The sequence below is a fragment of the Mobula hypostoma genome, chromosome 5 (genome assembly GCF_963921235.1).
Source record: "Mobula hypostoma chromosome 5, sMobHyp1.1, whole genome shotgun sequence".
NCBI lineage: Eukaryota > Metazoa > Chordata > Chondrichthyes > Myliobatiformes > Myliobatidae > Mobula > Mobula hypostoma.
The window spans coordinates 20,987,781-21,009,418 of record NC_086101.1 but is presented as its reverse complement, the minus strand read 5'-3'; the positions used below and the strand labels follow the sequence as shown (position 1 = coordinate 21,009,418).

The following is a 21,638-nucleotide window of genomic DNA, read 5'->3' as shown; positions in this document are numbered from 1 at the left end:
ATAGGAGTCACCAAGACCAAGGAGCTGACTATTGACCACAGGGGGAGGAAACCGGGGATCCATCAGCCAGTCCACATCGAGGTATCAGAGGACAGCAACTTTAAATTCTTTGGTGTGATCATTTCAGAAGATCTGTCCTGGGTGCAACACGCAAGTGCTATTACAAAGAAATTTCGGCAGCTCCACTACTCTTTTAGAAGTTTGTGAAGATTCGGCATGGCATCCAAACTGGACAAACTTCCATAGATGTGCGTCGAGATTATATTGGTTGCTCATGTCATGGCTTGATATGGAACTTCCAATGCAATGCCCTTGAATGGAAATGCCTGCGAAGTAGTGGATACAGCTCAGTCCATCATGGGTAATGCTCTCCCCACCATTACACACATTTACACAGAGTGTTGTTGCAGGAAATCAGCATCTTTCTTCAAGGACCCCCACCATCTAGGCCATGCTCTCTTTTTGATGCTGCCATCAAGAAGAAGGTACAGGAGCCTCAGGTTCAGAGACAGTTATTACATCTCAGCCATCAGATGCTTGAACCAAGCCAGGGATACTGGGCAAAAGTCACAAGCAATAGGAGGGTTCATTGTGTGGACTGGTTATGATCTGCAACCAACAGTATGTAACATTTCTCTTTTGGAAACCCCTTTTGACTGTGTCCACGTTTTTTTTTGCTTGTGTTAGCCACTTATCTAGTACTGCATTTCAAACAAATGGCTTTATTTTACTCTGGGTTTGATCCTAGGTTGAAATAAAATATTAATAATTAACCCACTGATACTTTTCAATGCTTAATTGTTCATATGCAGCATTTTAGTTTTGATCGCCTTGAATTTGACAGTAAAAATATGTGAAGTTAATTATTAATAATAGGAAACAATTAAGATTTAAATTTATGGTGAGATACAGCAGGGTAAGAGCCGATTCCGGTCCAACTGAGCCCTGATGCTCAATTACACCCATGTGACCAATTATCTTACTAAACGAGGCATTTTTGGAATGTGGGAGGAAACCAGGGCACCCGGAGAAAACCTATGCAGTCAAGTGGAGAACGTACAAACTCCCTACAGACAGCATTGGAGAATGAACCTGGGTTGCTGCCACTCTAATAGCGTTAACACTAATCACTTCGGTAATCTGCCCCAAAATTTCAATAAATGAGGTGGTCAGAAAAATTATCAATAATAAGAGCAGTGATGGAGAGATGGACTGAATGCTGAATGAGGGTGGTGAAGCCATTGGGTATAATTAAAATGGAGGTCAATAGGTCCTTGATTAGTAAGGGTGTCAAGCGACACGCAAGAATACGGGAGAAAGGAGTTGAAAGGGAAAAACTTTTTATAGCCCTGATGGAATGGTGGAGCAGACTCCATGGGCCAAATGGCCTATTTCTGCCCCTCACAAAATGCTGGAGGAACTCAGTAGGTCAAGCAGCCTCTGTGAGGGTAAGTAATGTATGGTTTCTACTCAAAACATTAATAGCAGCACCCCCACCCCCGCCAGAGAAGCTGTTTGAAATGCTGATCTCCTCCAGCAGATTATTTTTGTTCTATGTATCAGTAACTGCAGTCTCGTGTATCACCAACAAAAATGCTCTGTGTATTCACAGCCTTGTATTGAGCACAGTTGTTCTATCAGAAATCCACTTCTGTGTTTCAATTGTCTTCCTCCATTGTCATTAGACACCCCGTGTGCCACTGAGGTAAAAGAGCATCCCCTTATCATGAGGTGGTGTCCTCATCTGCCTGCTTCCTCTTGTCCCTTGAGTTTGGAACGCTGCTGAGTGACCATGCTATGGAAATGTGTACACCAATACACTGGGACTAATGGTTTGTCTTTCTGTTTCAGTTCTGGCAGAGACTGATGGGAGTCTGGCTACTTATCGTGTGGTGAATGGGGCACTGGGACAGTCAGTCGTTTTGCCAGGAAATGTGTCAGGAGAAAGCATTTCAGTCGTTACTTGGGACTATGCAAATTCATCTCATCAAAAAATGGTTCAATTATGTGTGAAATATAAAAACAGCCCAACAACTTGTAACAGAGAGAGGATGACGTTAAAACTGAAGGACTGTAGCCTGGAAATACAGAACCTAACAGACAGTGATGAAGGTTTCTATGAAATAAATGCAAGGACCGATACAGATCGCCATCAAGAAGTGATGGAACTGCGAATTTATGGTAATATTATTTTAATTATAATATATTTTCTGGTCTGACATTTTTAGAGTAATTAAAGATGAAAGGGGAGATGTTTTGGTCTGAGCTGAAGTCTGTGGGATACACAAGGCAGAGGGAACACTGAAACACTGCTCAGATGCAGCACCTGCTTTTGTGAAGGACCCGGTCTGAAGCACTGTCTGTTTACTGTACATACTGCTGGCAAAAAAATTGGATGGTTCCTTTCTGGGAGGGAACACTAAGCCATCTGACAGTATGATCTCTCACAATAAATTCTTGCTGCCACCTGCGTCCTCATCCTATTGTCCCAGAAACCACATTGCTCACTGGTGAGTGGGTACGACAGCAGCATTTACTTCTCCTCCTTACTATTTGGAAGGAAAATTGTACAGTGCAGAACAGAAGTGAAAGTGAAGGACAGGAGACAAAGGTGCTGGTCTACTGAGCTTCATTTCAGAGAATCCAGATGGAACAGAGATAACATGGGGAAGGAATATTCCTAGTACTCTCAAAGCGGTTGATACAAGTTCCATTTATGTCTCTTTATCTTAAACGAGACATACCTGGGAGTTCTAACTAAATGTCAGCAGTACAGTTCCTGGGATGGATGGGTTTCCATTCAAGAGACTGAGTAGTGTACACCTGTGCACTAAAAGTTCAGAAGAATGAAAGGTAATTGTGCCAAAACTTAAGAAACATATCTCATAGGTCCTAATAGAGTGGATGCTTGGGGAACATCTGCCCAACCTGAGAAGGCTAGAGTCAAACTAAGGGATGTGACTACTCTAGAAAACTGGGGAGACTTAATTATTGAAGTAGATAGATCTTTTGTATATAAGAGGAATTTAGGATAGGGTAAAAATGTGATTGATGAATGGCAGAGCAAGCTTCTCCTAGCTATATATCAAAGATCTTGTGACATGTTTATAACTAATATCTGTCATTGACAAACCATTATCATTATTTGTATTTTTCTTATGAACAGAAGATGTATCAACACCTGTAATAAATAGCAGCCAATTTGACTCAGATGAGATATGTAACATTAGCTTGGACTGTTTACTGGAACATGGCACGAAGCCAGTTTTCAATTGGTGGACAGAAGATGATGAAGTCACGACCGATGAGTCTCATGTACTGACTGATGGACGGAGAAGACTGGAATTGTTCTTAAGGCCGAGTGATAACAACACAGTGTACAACTGCATAGTGACAAACCCTGTCAGTGAGGCTAGAGAGGCTGCAATATTGGCTCTCCTGTTAGGAAATGAGTTAGGACAGGTGATGGAAGTCTGTGTAGGGGAGCACTTTGGTTCCAGTGATCATAACACCATTAGTTTCAACTTGATCATGGACAAGGATAGATCTGGTCCTCGGGTTAAGGTTCTAAACTGGAAAAAGGCCAAACTTGAAGAAACGAGAAAGGATCTAAAAAGCGTGGATTGGGACAGGTTGTTCTCTGGCAAGGATGTGATCGGTAAGTGGGAGGCCTTCAAAGGAGAAATTTTGAGAGTGCAGAGCTTGTATGCTCCTGTCAGGATTAAAGGCAAAGTGAATAGGAATAAGGACTCTTGGTTCTCAAGGGATATTGCAACTCTGATAAAGAAGAAGAGAGAGATGTATGACATGTATAGGAAACAGAGAGCAAATTAGGTGCTTGAGGAGTATAAAAAGTGCGAAAAAATACTTAAGAAAGAAATCAGGAGGGCTAAAAGATGACATGCGGTTGCTTTGGCAGTCAAGGTGAAGGATAATCCAAAGAGCTTCCACTGGTATATTAAGAGCAAAAGGATAGCAAGGGATAAAATTAGTCCTCCTGAAGATCAGAGTGCAACCAAAAGAAATGGGGGAGATCTTAAATGGGTTTTTTGCGTCTGTATTTACTAAGGAAATTGGCATGGAATCAATGGAAATAAGGCAAACAAGTAGTGATGTCATGGAACCTATACAGATTGAAGAGGAGGAGGTGCTTGCTATCTTTAGGCAAATCAGAGTAGATAAATCCCCAGGACCTGACAGGGTATTCCCTCGGACCTTGAAGGAGACTGCTGTTGAAATTGCAGGGGCCCTGGCAGATATATTTAAAATGTCGGTATCTACGGGTGAGGTGCCGGAGGATTGGCGGATAGCTCATCTTGTTCCGTTGTTTAAAAAAGGCTTTAAAAGTAACCCGGGAAATTATAAGCCAGTAAATTTGACGTCGGTAGTAGGTAAGTTATTGGAAGGAGTACTAAGAGATAGAATCTACAAGTAATTGAATAGACAGGGACTTATTAGGGAGAGTCATGTGCATGGTAGGTCATGTTTAAGAAATCTATTAGAGTTTTTCGAGGAGGTTACCAGGAAAGTGGATGAAGGGAAGGCAGTGGATGTTGTCTACATGAACTTCAGTAAGGCCTTTGACAAGGTCCTGCATGGGACATTAGTTGGGAAGATTCAGTCGCTAGGTATACATGGAGAGGTAGTAAATTGGAATAGACATTGGCTCAATGGAAGAAGCCAGAGAGTGGTAGTGGAGGATTGTTTTTCTGAGTGGAGGCCTGTGACTAATGGTGTGCCACAGGGATCACTGCTGGGTCCATTGTTATTTGTCATCTATATCAATGATCTCAATGATAATGTGGTAAATTGGATCAGCAAATTTGCTGATGATACAAAGATTGGAGGTGTAGTGAACAGTGAGGAAGGTTTTCAAAGCTTGCAAAGGGATTTGGACCAGCTGGAAAACTGAGCTGAACAATGGCAGATGAAGCTTAATACAGACAAGTGTGAGGTATTGCACTTTGGAAGGACAAACCAAGGTAGAACATACAGGGTTAATGGTAAGGCATTGAGGAGTGCAGTAGAACAGAGGGATCTGGGAATACAGATACAAAATTCCCTAAAAGTGGCGCCACAGGTAGATAGGGTCGTAAAGAGAGCTTTTGGTACATTGGCCTTTATAAGTCAAAGTATTGAGTATAAAAGTTGGAATGTTATGGTGAGGTTGCATAAAGCATTGGTGAGGCCGAATTTGGGGTATTGTGTGCAGTTTTGGTCACCAAATTACAGGAAGGATATTAATAAGGTTGAAAGAGTGCAGAGAAGGTTTACAAGGACGTTGCCAGGACTTGAGAAACTGAGTTACAGAGAAAGGTTGAATAGGTTAGGACTTTATTCCCTGGAGCGTAGAAGAATGAGGGGAGATTTGATAGATGTATATAAAATTAAGATGGGTATAGATAGGATGAATGCAAGCAGGCTTTTTCCACTGAGGTTAGGGGAGAAAAAAAAACCAGAGGACATGGGTTAAGGGTGAAGGGGGAAAAGTTTAAAGGGAACATTAGTGGGGGGGCTTCTTCACACAGAGTGGTGGGAGTGTGGAATGAGCTGCCATGTGAAATGGTAAATGCGGGCTGACTTTTAACATTTAAGAAAAAGTTGGACAGGTATATGGATGAGAGGTGTATGGAGGGATATGGTCCAGGAGCAGGTCAGTGGGACTAGGCAGAAAAAAGGTTCGACACAGCCAAGAATGGCCAAAAACCCTGTTTCTGTGCTGTAATATTCTATGGGTCTATGGTTCTATGATTCTATGAACTGAATAAAGTGATGACTGAGTGTGCCTATTGTAGTTTATGGGACCAGATCGTTCTCCCACCATTTCCCTTCTCCACCCTGTACTTTGCTGTCAAGGTCACCATTACTGCTCATCACAAACTGCCCTTGAGAAGTGCTGGTAAGCTGCCTTCTGGAACAGTTTAAGTCCTTCTGGGGAAGATGCCCGCACAATGGTGTTGGGGAGGATGTTCTAGGGTTTAGAGCCAGCAAAAATAAATGTTGTGCCAATGCAATTAAACTGTGGCAAAAAACATAAACTGCTGGAGGAACTCAGCAGGTCAGGCAGCATCTGTGAGGGTAAGTAATGATGCAGGATTTCTACCCAAAACATTAATCGACCACCCCCCCCCACCATAGAAGCAGTTTGAAATGCTGATCTCCTCCAGCAGATTATTTCTATGTACCAGCAACTGTAGTCTCCCGTGTCACAAACAAAAATGCATTGTGTATTCACAGCCTTGCGTGGAGCATAGCTGTTCTATCAGAAACCACTTTTGTGTTTTAATTGTTTTCCTCCATGGTCATTAGATAGCATGTGTGCCACTGAGGTAAAAGGGCATCGTCCCAACATGTGGTGGTGTTCTCATCTGCCTGCTTCCTCTTGTCCCTCAGATTTGGGACCCTGCTAGAGTTGCCATGCTGTGGAAATGTGGACACCAACACACTGAGACTAATGACTCTAATGACATGTCCTTCTGTTTCAGTTCTGGCAGGGACCAATGGGAACCCGGCTACTCGTTGTGTGGTGAATGGGACACTGGGACAGTCAGTCACTTTGCCAGGAAATGTGTCAGGAGAAAACATTTCATTCATTGCTTGGGACTACACAAATTCATCTCATCAAAAAAAGATTCAATTATGTGTGAAATATACAAACAATCCAACAAATTGTAAGAGAGAGAGGGTAACATTAAACTTGAAGGACTATAGCCTGGAAATACAGAACCTAACATACAGTGATGAAGGCCTGTATGAAATAAATGCAAGGACCGATGCAGATGTCCATCATGAAGTGATGGAACTGCGAATTTATGGTAATATTACTTTCATTATAACATATATTCTGGTCTGACATTTTTAGAGTAATTAAAGATGAAAGGGGAGATGTTTGCGGTCGAGCCGAAGCCTGTGGGATACACAAGGCAGAGGGAACACTGAAACACTGCTCAGATGCAGCACCTGCTTTTGTGAAGGACCCGGTCCGAAGCACTGTCTGTTTACTGTACATACTGCTGGCAAAAAAATTGGATGGTTCCCTTCCAGAAGGGAACACTAAGTCATCTGACAGTATGATCTCTTACAATAAATACTTGCTGCCACCTGCATCCTCATCCTATTGTCCCAGAAACCACAATGTTCAGTGGTGAGAGGGTACGACAGCAGCATTTACCTCTCCTCCTTACTATTTGGAAGGAGAATTGTACAGTGCAGAAGAGACGTGAAAGTGAAGAACAGGAGTGGAAGCTACTAGACTATTGAGCTTGCTAACTGAAAATCCACGTGGAACAGAGATAATATGGACAAGAAATGTTCTAGTACTCTCAAAGCTGTTCATACAAGTTCCATTTCAGTCTCCTTATTTAAAACGTGACATACATGGGAGTTCTAACTAAATGTCAGCAGTACAGTTCCTGGGATGGATAGGTTTCCATACAACAGACTGAGTAGTGTACACCTGTATTCCTAAAAGTTCAGAAGAATGAAAGGTAATCTCACCAAAACTTAAGAAACAAATCTCATAGGTCCTAATAGAGTGGATGCTTGGTGGATATCTGCCCAGCCTGAGAAGGCTAGAGTCAGAGTAAGGGGTAGGACTACTCTAGAAGACTGGGGAGACTTAATTATTAAGGTCAATCAATACTAAAGTAGATAGATCTTTTGTATATAAAAGGAATTTAGGATAGGATAAAAATGAGATTGATGAATGGCTGAACAGGCTTCTCTTAGCCCTATATCAAAGTTCTTGAGACAGGCTCACAATTAATATCTCTTGTTGACAAACCATTATCTTTTTTTTGTTTTTCTTATAAACAGAACGTGTATCAACACCCGTAATAACTAGCAGCCAATTTGTCTCAAATGAGCTATGTAACATTAGCTTGGACTGTTTACTGGAACGTGGCACGAAGCCAGTTTACTCTTGGTGGACAGGAGATGATAAGGTCACGACCGATGAGTCTCATGTACTGACTGACGAAGGGAGAAGTCTGGAATTGTCCTTAAGGCCGAGTGATAACAGAGTGTACAACTGCACAGTGAGGAACCCTGTCAGTGAGGCAACTATGAGTGTGGATCTCAGAAACCTCTGTCCAGACACTGAAGGTTGGTGCATTACTTCTTCAACACCCGTAAACTTTTCTCAAATACTGACAGTTATTTATTTCCTTTCTATTCTAATTTCAATACCCATACAATGGATTAGTCAGGTCTGAGATAGATCGGTGAGTTTTAGGAATGTGCAGCCTGAGCATAAACTCCAGACTTAACTTTGCTGCCCTATTCATTCTGGCCCCATCTATGGGCCAGTCAGAGCTTGACTGCAAAGAGCTTGACGGCAGCGTGTTCACGTTCTTAGGGCTTGCCAATTGGCTGTGTTTTCAATATCTCCAGGCGAGGCCTGGAAGGAAGCTCCTTCAGGTCGTGACCTTGTATGGTCTTGTTGAGCTGATTTTTCGCCGGCATCACAAACTGTAGCATCATGGGAAGCCGAAACATTGAGACAACGAGACGGATTGAGATTATTCGGGCAGTGGGTGAATCAGCTCTCTTGTGCTTCTTGATCTTGTCACTTGAGATTCTGTGTCACACAACCCTGCCACATTGATCTGGCCCATGCCTTCATTAACCAGGTCCAACACTTGCCTTTATTGGATCTTTCCCCCCCTCCTACACAAGTCATTGCATTTGTGAGGTTGTGCCTAGGGTTAGTGGGGGGTATGTGCCCCCTTGGACATTAAGATTAGGTTTGAGGGTAGGGATGGTGGATGTATATGTTGGGTTGGGAGAGAATGGGTTGGGAGAGAACAGGTTGTGAAGTTTTGTGTGGTGAGCATATAGGGCTTTGGTGGATAGGGTAGTGTAGTGGCTGCGGTTTTATGGGGGGTGTGGCCAGAGTTAATTGGGGTGTAAAAATAAAAACAATCCCTTCAGCTACTTCTTTAAGAAACCTGGGGTGTACACCATCTGGTCTAGGTGACTTACCTTCAGAGCTTTCAGTTTCCCATAAACCTTCTCCTTCGTAATGGCAATTTCACACGTTTCATGACCCTTGACACTCTGGAACTTACACCGTACTGCCAGTGTTTTCCACAGTAAAATCTGATGCAAAATACTTATTCAGTTTGTCTGCCAATTCCTTGTCCCCCAATACTACCTCTCCAGCATCATTTTCCAATGGTCCGATATCCACTCTCACCTCTCTTTTACACTTTATGTATCTGAAGAAACTTTTTGTATCCTCTTTAATATTATTAACCAGCTTACTTTCATATTCCATCTTTTCCTTCTTAATGACTTTGTTAGTTGCCTTCTCTCGAGACTGTCAGAGGCCTCTCCACTCGGGTGACCGCTCTCTCTCTGTCTCGATGGTGAGTGAGAGGTTGCTGCTGATTCTCGAGTTGGGGGAAACTCAAATAAAAGTAGTGCTACGGACTGTAACATCGAAACAGCGACTGTGTGTCCCTCTTACTGTGGAAGGAGTGATATCCGTCTCTGCTTAGCTGAGAGAGAGAGCCTGAGGGATGTTGAACAGTAGTTTTTTATGGACTGTAGACCATGCTCTCTCTTTGGCCCTTTGCTGTTTCTTGCATAATGGCTGGTGGGAGTGCTGATGCGCTCTGCCAGAATAAGTGGGGAGAGGGTTAATGCTGCTTGCTGTTGCTTGTGTGTGGGAGGGGACAAGGGGCTTTGGGGTTCTTACATCTTTTCTGTCATTCATTCTTTGGGATTTTTCTTCTGTTTCAAGGCTGTCTGCAGAGAGTAAGATTTTCAGGTTGTATACTGCAGACATTCTCTGGAACCACTGAACCTCTGAATGATTGAACCCCCTATACTATTATCCAATCACTATATAATTATGCCCTCTTATATTAGCCTTATTTGAATGTCTCTCCAGTCTTATCATTTTATACATCTTGATGTATCCTTGATGTTTTTCCATTAGCAGATGTTTCCATGGCTACATGCCACAGATACTGAGCAAAAGGCACAAGGGAGGGAATATGCTTTTGAATGGAGTGGTTGTGGTGTGCAATCAACCACATGTAGGATCGGTGGAAACAATCAATCTGGGCTGTGTGGAAAGACCAAGGGAGAGGGAATGCTGGAATTGGTGGCTAGCTTCCTTCTGTGGTGTAGGGATTCCTGGTACTGCAGCTTCACGCGTGTGTCATCACAAGCATGTTACAGGAAATAATTGACCATTAAAATCATTTTGTTCCTTCACTGAATGTTAATGTCACACTCTGTATCAGCTCTCCTCTTGATCTCAGCTTCACCAGTCTGTTGTATTTCCTATTTTAAAGCAAGTTTAACTTAAATGTTGAGAGAATCACAGATGAATGTCCATCCCTTTTCAGGTGAGAAACTACTGGGGCCATTCCACATTTGTTTAATTACTACCATTACTCTGATAGCTTTCATCACGGCTATTGTTTTCACTTTGTATTGGAAGAGAGAACTCAAGATCAATAAAGGCAAGTACTCTAGAGTATTCTTATTAAGTCAGATTGTGTACCCCTGGTAATGCCCATCACAATAGTTGGCTTCAAGTTAGTCCTTATTAATGGGATCTCTTGCTTTAGTTCCCATCGTGTATGGTCTCACTAAACTAGTGATCATCACCATGCAATTATTAGTGGAGTGAGGGTATACCACATCCTGAGTAGGAAAACAAATACAATAAGTCCTTGAACTGAGGGGATAACTCACCACATGTTCCACCATGTGTGCCGCATGTTTAATGAAATTTGGTGACTATAAAATGTGGTGCGTGTGACTCCAGTTCTGATCCCTTTTGCAGCTTGACAAAGAGCATCCCAGGAAAGTGCAGTGGCCCTCAACGCGCACTATCCCTGGGATTTTCCTTCACTTCGGAATGGCCATCACCATTTCTCGGCCTGTCACTACAGAAGAAAGCTTTTGCAGTGCCTGTCAGTCAGGTCTTGCACCACACACTATTTTCTCCCCCATGGTTCCAACCCACAACACCGGACAAGCTCTCTGCCATCTCCTGATTGGAGGTACCCACCTGACTAGAAAACCTCTCCCCCAGCTACAAATCTCAAACATCTCTCCACCCCAACACAACGGACCCCAATTTCCTCTTTGTAATCCAACACATAAAGGAACAGTCTTGCTTTGCATACTCTCCATTGCCGGGGGTGTGGATTTCCCTGCTGTTCAGCAACCATCTGTGTACCCCTTATGGGATCTAAGAATATGCAGGGCCAAAGTGTGAACCACAATTGGGAGCTAGCTCAGTTCACAAAAGCAAGTTCAGTATTGAATGGATCCAAGTTATTTCATTCCTAACAGTGGTACATTGCAGAAAACCAATGCCTGTTGCTCCGAAGTGCCATGTAATACAATCTGCTCTTAAAAGTTTTAGTGATGTTTATATATCTGCATTCCATTTAAACTAGTTTACAGATAATGTAACTTCATAACTGTGCTGCATGGGTTTCATTATTAACAGCAAATGTTTCTTGGATGTTGTACACTGAGGGTGGAGGCTGAGGAAACAAAGAGAGTGCAGCACACAATCATTATTTGAGAAGGTGCTGTAGACAAATAAATAAATCAAGCTGGGAATTTTTCAATGGAGATTAAAGGTGATTAAAATGGTTATGAATTGGACAGTCTGAAGAACCATCCAGACAGCCAGAATGGAAGGAATGGTTTTATGTTGCAAAAGTGAAATTCCAGTCTGTGAGTAAAGTAATGATAATGGGAGTAACCTGCTTGGTTTCCTGCTCCTGCCCCTACACTATCTGCATTTCAGTGGCTGAAGCAAAGGACAAGGGAAAGCAGGGACAGCCAAGCATTGGGAACATTGCCCACAGGATTCACCATTAACTTCATGAAGTCTGTCTGATTAGGCAGTTTTTTATCCTTTAGCACAGAACACTGTTCGTATTGTGGAAACTGGAGACAATTGGGGATGACCAACTCATCCTTTCAACGGAAGATTCAGGGGTGACCAACATCATGATGTAAATGTCAGTTCACCTAGACTGGGCACAGGTGTTTTCTTAAATTGTATTGGCTGTGAAGAGTACTCCCAGTTCACTTGACAATGAAGAATGGAATTCCACCTTGGTTATTTATTTTTTCCTCTGAGGGTGAGAGTTTATGATTTTCCCTGGTCCAAAGTCTACTGTACAGCCTTGATACCAATGAGAAATAACTGGATTCTTCATTCCTAGTGAAAGTTCCTAATGGGGCTGGATGGCAGCTGGGTAGGTCAGTGAAAGGAAATGCCCACAGTGTGCACATTAAGGATAGGATCAGACTTCTCTAAGATGCCCTTGTGGTTGTGCAGTCAGTCAGGTTTTTGAATGGAGAAGTTATGGCTGGTGGAAGGATTGAGCACAGGTAATCTTTAAGGGAAAAGATATTTAGAGAAAATATTTTCTGAAAACAAAACAGAAGGAGCATCCAGAAATGGTTTCAACAGCATGTTTTTTTTTAATTTAAAGCTTCTGACACTGAAAGGAGAAATAAATCAGTGCTTATGTTGTGATCAGGAGAACAAGCATTGCCAGGGACCAGGTTAGTACAAGCTGCAAATGTTTGTTGGATTTATGCTCTCATATTCTCTCCATTTTTCTCAGTTTCAGTACCAAATAACCAGTGATACTTTCAACAAGAACAAACTTGTTCACACCCTGATCAGTTTCCTTCTTTCTCTGCCTGAACTTTCATCTTCTGTCTGATGCTGTGGGATGGTTCCATTTGATAAAGGCCTCTTGCTTTGCACAAGAGAATTGCAATTTGATTACTGTATGTCACAATGTTACAGTTCATCTCGCTCAGCATATTGCACCCACGCCATCCAAACAGAGCTACCAATAACAAATCCTCTCCAGCTCCATCTGCAAGATTTTAGAATACGGCACATCAAATGTTAATGATCTAGAATTGGCACACTGCAGTTAACAAAAACTGAAGCCAGACAGCCAGAAGCTCAGTCAGTTAGTTTTACAGAGGCAGAAAAATACAATATAACAGAATATAGCATTAATGGTTAAGACTCTTGGCAGCGTGGAGGATCAGAGGGATCTTGGGGTCCGAGTCCATAGGACACTCAAAGCAGCTGCGCAGATTGACTCTGTGGTTAAGAGGGTGTACGGTGCATTGGCCTTCATCAATCGTGGGATTGAGTTTAAGAGCTGAGAGGTAGTGTTGCAGCTATTTCGGACCCTAGTCAAACCCCACTTGGTGTACAGTGCTCATTTCTGGTCGCTTCACTACAGGAAGGACGTGGAAACCATAGAAAGGGTGCAGAGGAGATTTACAAGGATGTTGCCTGGATTGGGGAGCATGCCTTATGAGAATAGGTTGAATGAACTCCGCCTTTTCTCCTTGGAGCGATGGAGAATGAGAGGATGACCTGATAGAGGTGTATAAGATGATGAGAGGCATTGATCATGTGGATAGTCAGAGGCTTTTTCCTCGGGCTGAAATGGCAAGCATGAGAGGGTATAGTTTTAAAGTGCTTGGAAGCAGGTACGGAGGAGATGTCAGGGGTAAGTTTTTATGTAGAGAGTGGTGAGTGTGTGGAATGGGCTGCCGGCGGCAGTGGTGCAGGCGGATATGATAGCGTCTCTTAAGAGACTCCTGGATAGGTACTTGAAGCTTATAGTCATAGTCATACTTTATTAATCCTGGGGGAAATTGCTTTTTGTTACAGTTGCTCCATAAATAGTAAATAGTAATAGAACCATAAATAGTAATATGTAAATTATGCCAGTAAATTATGAAATAAGTCCAGGACCAGCCTGTTGGCTCAGGGTGTCTGATCCTCCAAGGGAGGAGTTGTAAAGTTTGATGGCCACAGGCGGGAATGATTTCCTATGACGCTCAGTGCTGCATCTCGGTGGAATGAGTCTCTGGCTGAATGTATTCCTGTGCCCACCCAGCACATTATGTAGTGGATGGGAGACATTGACCAAGGTGGCATGCAACTTAGACAGCATCCTCTCTTCAGACACCACCGTGAGAGAGTCCAGTTCCATCCCCACAACATCACTGGCCTTATGAATGAGTTTGTTGATTCTGTTGGTGTCTGCCACCCTCAGCCTGCTGCCCCAACACACAGCAGCAAACATGATAGCACTGGCCACCACAGACTCGGAGAACATCCTCAGCATCATCCGGCAGATGTTAAAGGACCTCAGTCTCCTCAGGAAATAGAGACGGCTCTGCCCCTTCTTGTAGACAGCCTCAGTGTTCTTTGACCAGTCCAGTTTATTGTCAATTCGTATCCCCAGGTATTTGTAATCCTCTACCATGTCCACACTGACCCCCTGGATGGAAACAGGGGTCACCGGTACCTTAGCTCTCCTCAGGTCTACCACCAGCTCCTTAGTATTTTTCACATTAAGCTGCAGATAATTCTGCTCACACCATGTGACAAAGTTTCCTACCGTAGCCCTGTACTCAGCCTCATCTCCCTTGCTGATGCATCCAACTATGGCAGAGTCATCTGAAAACTTCTGAAGATGACAAGACTCCGTGCAGTAGTTGAAGTCCGAGGTGTAAATGGTGAAGAGAAAGGGAGACAAGACAGTCCCCTGTGGAGCCCCAGTGCTGCTGATCACTCTGTCGGAAACGCAGTGTTGCAAGCACATGTACTGTGGTCTGCCAGTCAGGTAATCAAGAATCCATGATACCAGGGAAGCATCCACCTGCATCGCTGTCAGCTTCTCCCCCAGCAGAGCAGGGCAGATGGTGTTGAACGCACTGAAGAAGTCAAAAAACATGACCCTCACAGTGCTCGCTGGCTTGTCCAGGAGGGCGTAGACACGGTTCAGCAGGAAGACGATGGCATCCTCAACTCCTATTCGGGGCTGGTAGGCAAACTGGAAGGGATCTAAGTGTGGCCTGACCATAGGCCGGAGCAGCTCCAGAACAAGTCTCTCCAGGGTCTTCATGATGTGGGAGGTCAATGCACTGGTCTGTAGTCACTGAGGCCGCTGGGGCGCGGTATCTTCGGCACAGGGATGAGGCAGGACGTCTTCCACAGTACAGGAACCCTCCGGAGCCTCAGGCTCAATACATGGCGAAGTACTCCACATAGCTGAGGGGCACAGGCTTTGAACACCCTGGTACTGACACCATCCGGTTCCGCAGCCTTGTTTGGGTTGAGACGTTTCAGCTGTCTTCTCACCTGTTCAGCTGTGAAGCCCACCGTGGTGGTTTCGTGTGGGGGAGGGGTATGGTCATGAGAGCAGGGTGGGGGACTGTGAGGAGGGGTAGGAGGGGAGAGTGGAATATTTGTTAGAGAAATATAGTGCTATGTGTAACCCTAGGTAATGTCTAAGGTAAGGACATGTTCGCACAGCTTTGTGGGCAGAAGGGCCTCTATTGTGCTGTAGGTTTTCTATGTTTCTATGATATGATTAGAGAGGGATTTTATTGTTTTAGAATTTTACAACTGATTAGATGCAGCTATCCAATCAGTTTGTTGCATTCCTTCAGTGACAAGGTGAAGTTTTTTTAGAGGATTATATTACTCAGAGCGATTGCTGCTGGGAAGGGGCAAGTCTATGGGAGAACAAAAAATATATATTTTTTTAAATTATCAATAAAATTTGTCCTGTTGGCTAGGAAATGTAGAAGTTGTGGAGCTCAATGTGGTGTGGATGCTGACTGCAGAAAATGGTCACACACCATGGGTCTGAATAAAAATACAGATGAGTAATCGGATAACAGGTAGGACTGGAACAAGAAACAGGAGAGAGAGAGAGATGGAGATGGAGAGGGTAAGAGAGAGGTTAGTACTAAAGGTAGCACATTATATTTGTACAATCCTGATAAGCTGATAACATGTATGGTTTCACCTGCTTTTGACTCAGTTTTTGTGTTTGAAGTGGAAGAGTATGTGACTCTTTACATTAGAGCTGCCCCTGCAATATTCCACAAGGCATTGGGAAAGACACTCCATAGCAGGGTAATGTCTCCATTCCTTTCCATGTCTTATAGCATGAAGCTTTCTCCGCAGTTAAAACCTCCACACTACTGTAAAGTACTCCCTTTGCAGAGATAGAGGGATGGAAATTATCATAGAAAGCAGAACTCTGCAGCCAGTTCTCAGTAGCCCACAGTGTAAAGATGCCTAACAATTAGAAAACACATTTTACTTTATGTTATGATATAAAATCTCTCTATTCCGCCCTATACTTCAAAAATTATACTGATTTTTTTTCAATTCTTTGATTTATCAGTGCTAAAGTATGAAAACTATCTTGTATTCAATTCCCTTTAAACAGTCTTCTGCGTTCTCTCCGTGGACATTGTGTTTCCAGAACAAGTCAGATAATCACAAAGTCTAAACACATGGATCATTGAAATTACTTTTTTTTTCAAACCACAGAGACATTTACATCAACTGGATGCCAACAAAGGACGGCAAAATCCGAGGGCAGAGCTCACGACGATATACGATGACACAATCCTGATGTGAACACAACATTGGCAGCAACAAACATGGAAGAGAGGAGTTCAACACTCTGTTGATCCTCCACCATAGGAAATATAAGCTTGAAATTGAAGTGCCCTTTAATCCCAGCAATTTTTTTTTGCTCAGCTAATTCTTGCACTGCCTACAGCTGATACCACTGACTTGCACATTGGGAGAGCGGATCAGGTGTTGGAACAGGTTTCCACTGAGAGTGTGGTTCGGAAGGACTGGGAGACAAGCTGGGGAACCCCAAATGAGAAATGTTGGAAGTACACAGCAAGGTGATCAGTCCTAAGGAGGGAAATTGGAGTGAATGAGAGACCGAGAGGTGAGGGTGTGGTTTATATCTGGTTGTTGAGTTGTGGAGAAGTGTGATGCACTAATAGCTTGCATTGGAGGCAGATCAGGAAAGACTCATTTGGTTTGTTCATGGGGTCAAAGGGTTATCTTATAAGGAAAGGTTGAGCAGGTTGAATCTAAGCTGATCAAAGGGTATATGGTTAACTGCTGACCATGCAGAAGATTAACATTCTGGGTAGATGTCAAATCAAGATTGATGCTGAGGTGATGTTTCTCCTAGTGGAGAATCTAGAATTCAAAAGTGTATTTACAGAAAATGTCAGAGTTTAAGCTGGCAATGAAATAGAGTTTCTCCTCAGGGGATTGTAAAGATTTGGAATTTTTGGAGACTGAATCATTGTGTATTTTAGTCTGCAACTAGTCTATGCTACATCTCAAAGAAAATTATTGCCTCTGCCTACATATAATCTGGTATGGCAGAGATTGTAGGTATCTAAGAATGGTAAGTGTTGTGCATGGTCTGTCATCCACAGTGTATTTTCATCATTTCCTGTTTGGTACGGGTATCATTCTGGCATGTCATTTTGTATTTTATTTTATTAGTAAACTAAGCCTTTAACTTTATTTATGGTATGCATTTCCCTGTGTGAAGGTGATACGCTTGCTCTTTGCAAACACAAGCATTTGGAATTGTTGTGGCTTTCAACAAAATGTGCCTCGGTGGTCTGGCACAGAAAGGGCCAACACTGACCTAGAAATTCCAGCGTCCCTTAAAGGAGTAAAGCACCGGAATAGTGAAAGAGCAGTGGAATGACCTGCAGCAAAAAAAAAACAAACAATCTGCTGCAGAAACACGGTGGTTCAGGGAGCATCTGATTAGAAAGGGTGGGGGGCAACAAAAAGATTGTCAAAGCTTTGGGACAAGACATTGCATCAGGAGAGGGAAGATAGCTGGCATGAAGAGGAGAGGAGGAGGAGTGAGACAGGGGTTGGTGACTGATATATGTGGAACAGAGGACCAAGGGATGATGGGACAACTGTCATTTGGTCAAAAAACGTCTGAGATGATGATAAAAAGCCTTGATGGTAAGTCACTGGTTTCATGTTGGGTGAAGGAGCAGCTCAGAGAACAGTCTAAGCTTCCTGTCATGTGCTTCAAACATCACATAGAGTTCATAATGGAAAATCATGAAAGAAAGGAAGGGCCTTGTTATATTTTAGGACTGGTATGATTTATCATTGAAAATAAAACTTGGGAATTTACAACTCTCAGATCAAATCAAGTTTAACCATCATTCAACCATACATGACTACAGCCGAACAAAACAGCATTCCTCTGGGCCAAGGTGCAAAGCATACACAGTACGTACATAATCATGAGCAAAAAATCATTGTTGCACAAAAAAACACATATAGCCCAAGACCATGAGCATTATGTCTCACAGATTAATAGTACAGTTCCTGGCAATTGTGTGCACAAAGATTAAATTCATCTTTTATCACGTAACATTGAAAAGAAAGGAGCATGGTATTGTACTACTGAAATTTTTGACAACTAAAATATTGAGAACCACAGAGTTTTATTCTGTCTTCCACTTTCAGCTAAAGGACAGCAAATAGGGGTTTCTTGCACAAGCAGGCAGAGTGGAGAGTTTGTAATCAACTGCGACAAATACTAAAGAACAAAGGGCATCACGGGAAAGAAAACTGAAGGAAATGAAATAGGGAAGTTGGTGATAAATTCTGAGAATCTGCATCACTGATTTTTTTAAATAGCCTGTGGTTGAGAAAGGAAATGTTTTCTTAGAGTCTTCTAAAATTCCATGGATTCTAGAGTTGTTCTGCAGACTGTAAACCCTCTAAAGGAGGGAGAGATGAAGCAGAGATCTACTGACACATTTGCTTGATGTTAATAGCAGAAAAATTGCTAGAATTTACAATTTGATAATAGAACATCATGAAACAGGATTCAACACAGTAAACATGGATTTATGAAACAAGAAGTACCTTGACTGATCTTCTGAGAATGTGATCAACAGAAAGGATAAAGGGGAACCAGTGAATGTGCCTTGTATGTTTCTCAGAAGGCTTGGAATGATGCTCCATATAGGTAGCTGGTCAACAAAGTGTAATAACTGCATGCAATAACTACATATTACATGCAGTTCATGGTAATATGTTGATGTGGCCGACAACTGAATAAAGCAAAAAGTGATGAAAAGAAATTCTGCTTTCTCAGACCAGCATGCTGTGACCAGTGGGATATGTAGTATGATTTTATACAGAGCGATTTCACTGAGCTGGTTTCAGTTTGTAGCAAAATGTGAGTCTGTGTCTTCTAGGCCTGTATTCTGTAGAATTTGGAAGAATGGACGGTGATCTCACTGAAATTCACAAAGTTCTTACAGTGCTTCACAGTGTAGATAGACAGCTGATCATTTCCACCAAATAAGGGAATTTAAAACCAGGTCACAGTCACACAATAAGCAACATGCCATTTAGTACTGAGATAAGGAATCTGTGGGATCTCAATCTGCAAGTTCAATTTCAAGAAAAGTTCAATCGATCTCTGTGTATTAAATTAATCACTGGATATGGGAAGATTGCAGTAAAAGTAGATAATTAGCAAAAATTATGTTGAATATCAGAGAAAGATTGAGGAGCTTACTTTTATTTCTATTTCTTAGTCACAAAACAATTAAAGATTGCTTTGATTTTAGCATGATGACTGAAAAAAATCGTCGCTTGGGCTGAGACCATTTATAAATACTTCCCTGTAATGTGGTTTTAAAATTCAGTTCCATTTGCCTCATTCAGTGTCTTTTGTGGCAGTTTACATGAGGGATGTGAATCCTGGCCAACTTTTTCCCTCCAAAATTGGAGAACTGCAAAGACATTTAAAACACTCCCATCGGAAAGAAGTAAGATGCAATATCTTCTTTCTCTAAAGACATCACTAGGCTACAGTGTAACTTAGTGAATGAGTCTGATCTGCACTCAAGCTGAATAGCCAATTTTGAGGTCTCATTTAACAGGCAAATGCTTGTATTAATAGTATAGGCTACACCCTTGGACCACAAGTCTGCTTTGGTGCCCAGTAAAGTAGGGAATAATCTAAGTGTAACTTCAACTCTAATGTTCTTGTTTATCCAAAAACCTTCCATCCTCTTGCTCATCAAGAATTGAGCTATCTTTGCCTTAAAAATATTTTTAAATGATTTAATAAATGGAGTTCCAAAGACCCAAAGAAAAGAATAACCTTATCTTTGACTGAAGTATCTGACCACTCATTACTTTGAAACAACTGTCACAAATATAGCAAATAGAGATTAGGCAACTTTAGCGATGTTGGTTGAATGATGGCTCTCGACCAGAAAGGTTTCCAATCATTTCCATTGAAATACTGTGATTAGCAATCTTATCAGATAGGGATCAGGCACTTATTTAACATCTATAACAGTATAAGAGTTACACAAATTCAGGGGACACTCAGCTGGTACGACAGTGTTGGATTAGGGTTTAAATTGCTATGTAAAGTGTTATTTTTCCTTTCGCTCAACTTTCTTTATGTTTACTTGCGTGTTTGTTTAATCACCTGTTTGTAAACTTACAGGGGATTTTCAGTAATTTTCATTTTGTTGGCTCTGTACTTACATTATTTCTATATCTGCAAGCCTGAGATGTCACGCCAAATGCAAATGAAGCCTGCCTATCATTGGAGACTCCCCTATCTAATCATGTTAAACTAGTTTCCAGTATAAAGAGGGACTGTAACAGAGTTTTAACATTGTAAACCAGTGAGTTGTTTGTTATGTCTCCCTGCTCACTGGGAAAACGGGGAAACCTCTTTCTCCCTCGTTAGGGAGGGAAAGAGTCTGTGGTATGTCGTACACCGGGTGAAACGCGAAGTCTTTGGAGCAACTGCAAGTCTGTGTCTTTGCTATTGCTTTGTTTATGCTTGAGTGCTCGGTGGTGGGTGCCGATGCATTTTCGGCCAGTGGGGGCAGGGGGTATTGTTGCTTGCTGCCGCTTAGGCTCGAGAGGGAGGGGAGCTGGGGGGGGGGTGCTTTGAGGTTCTAACACGTAACTGTCATTCATTCTTTGGGCACTCCTCTGCTTTCGTGGATGGTTGCGAAGAAAAAGCATTTCAGGATGTATATTGTATACATTTCTCTGACATTAAATTGGACCTTTGACCTTTGACTTTGAAATATCTTTCCCAAAAGCATTTAAATGAGGGTTCCAAAGCTTGTGTTGAAAGATTTGAGAACACAGCCTCTGGTGATTAAAATCAGCAGTCTGCTACAAACCCAGAAAAAAAAAATCATAGAGACCAAAAGTGATAGTATTCTACAGGATAGAAACGTGCCCTTTGGCCTATCTAGTCTGTGCCGAACTATTTATCTGTTTGTCCCATTGCTGTGTACTTCGACCAGAACCCTCCACGCCCCTCCCATCCATGGACCTCTCCAAATTTCTCTTGAATGTTGAAAATGAACCAGCATCCATCACTTCTGCTGGTAACCCATTCTACACTCTCATTACCACCGACTGAAGAAGTACTCCCTCATGCTCCTCTTGAACATTTCAACTTTCACTCTTAACCAATAACCTCTTGTTCCAGTATCTCCTCCCACTCTCAATGGAAAAAAAATGCTTACATTTACCCCAAGTACACCCCACATGATTTTGTAACCTTTATCAAATCCCCCCCCCCATTCTTTAACACTCTATGTAATAAAGTTCTAATCTATTCAACACTACCATTTAACTCAGGTGCTCAAATCCTGGCAGCATCCTTGTAAATTTTCACTGCACTGTCCCATCTTATTGACACCTTTCCTGTTGGTAGGTGACCAGAACTGCACACAAT

The 21,638-nt window shown here is 42.3% G+C and overlaps 1 protein-coding gene across 1 annotated transcript in view; it reads left to right on the top strand.

Annotated features, from left to right (window-relative positions):
- Positions 1 to 16,468, top strand: part of LOC134347284 (SLAM family member 5-like) — a 35,703-nt gene extending 19,235 nt beyond the window's left edge. The window contains exons 2-6 of the mRNA XM_063049685.1: positions 1,852 to 2,181; positions 6,486 to 6,815; positions 7,816 to 8,103; positions 10,359 to 10,489; positions 16,379 to 16,468. Coding sequence (XP_062905755.1) covers positions 1,852 to 2,181; positions 6,486 to 6,815; positions 7,816 to 8,103; positions 10,359 to 10,489; positions 16,379 to 16,468 — 1,169 coding nt within the window. The remainder of the gene's footprint in view (positions 1 to 1,851; positions 2,182 to 6,485; positions 6,816 to 7,815; positions 8,104 to 10,358; positions 10,490 to 16,378) is intronic.
- The last annotated feature ends 5,170 nt before the right edge of the window (positions 16,469 to 21,638 follow it).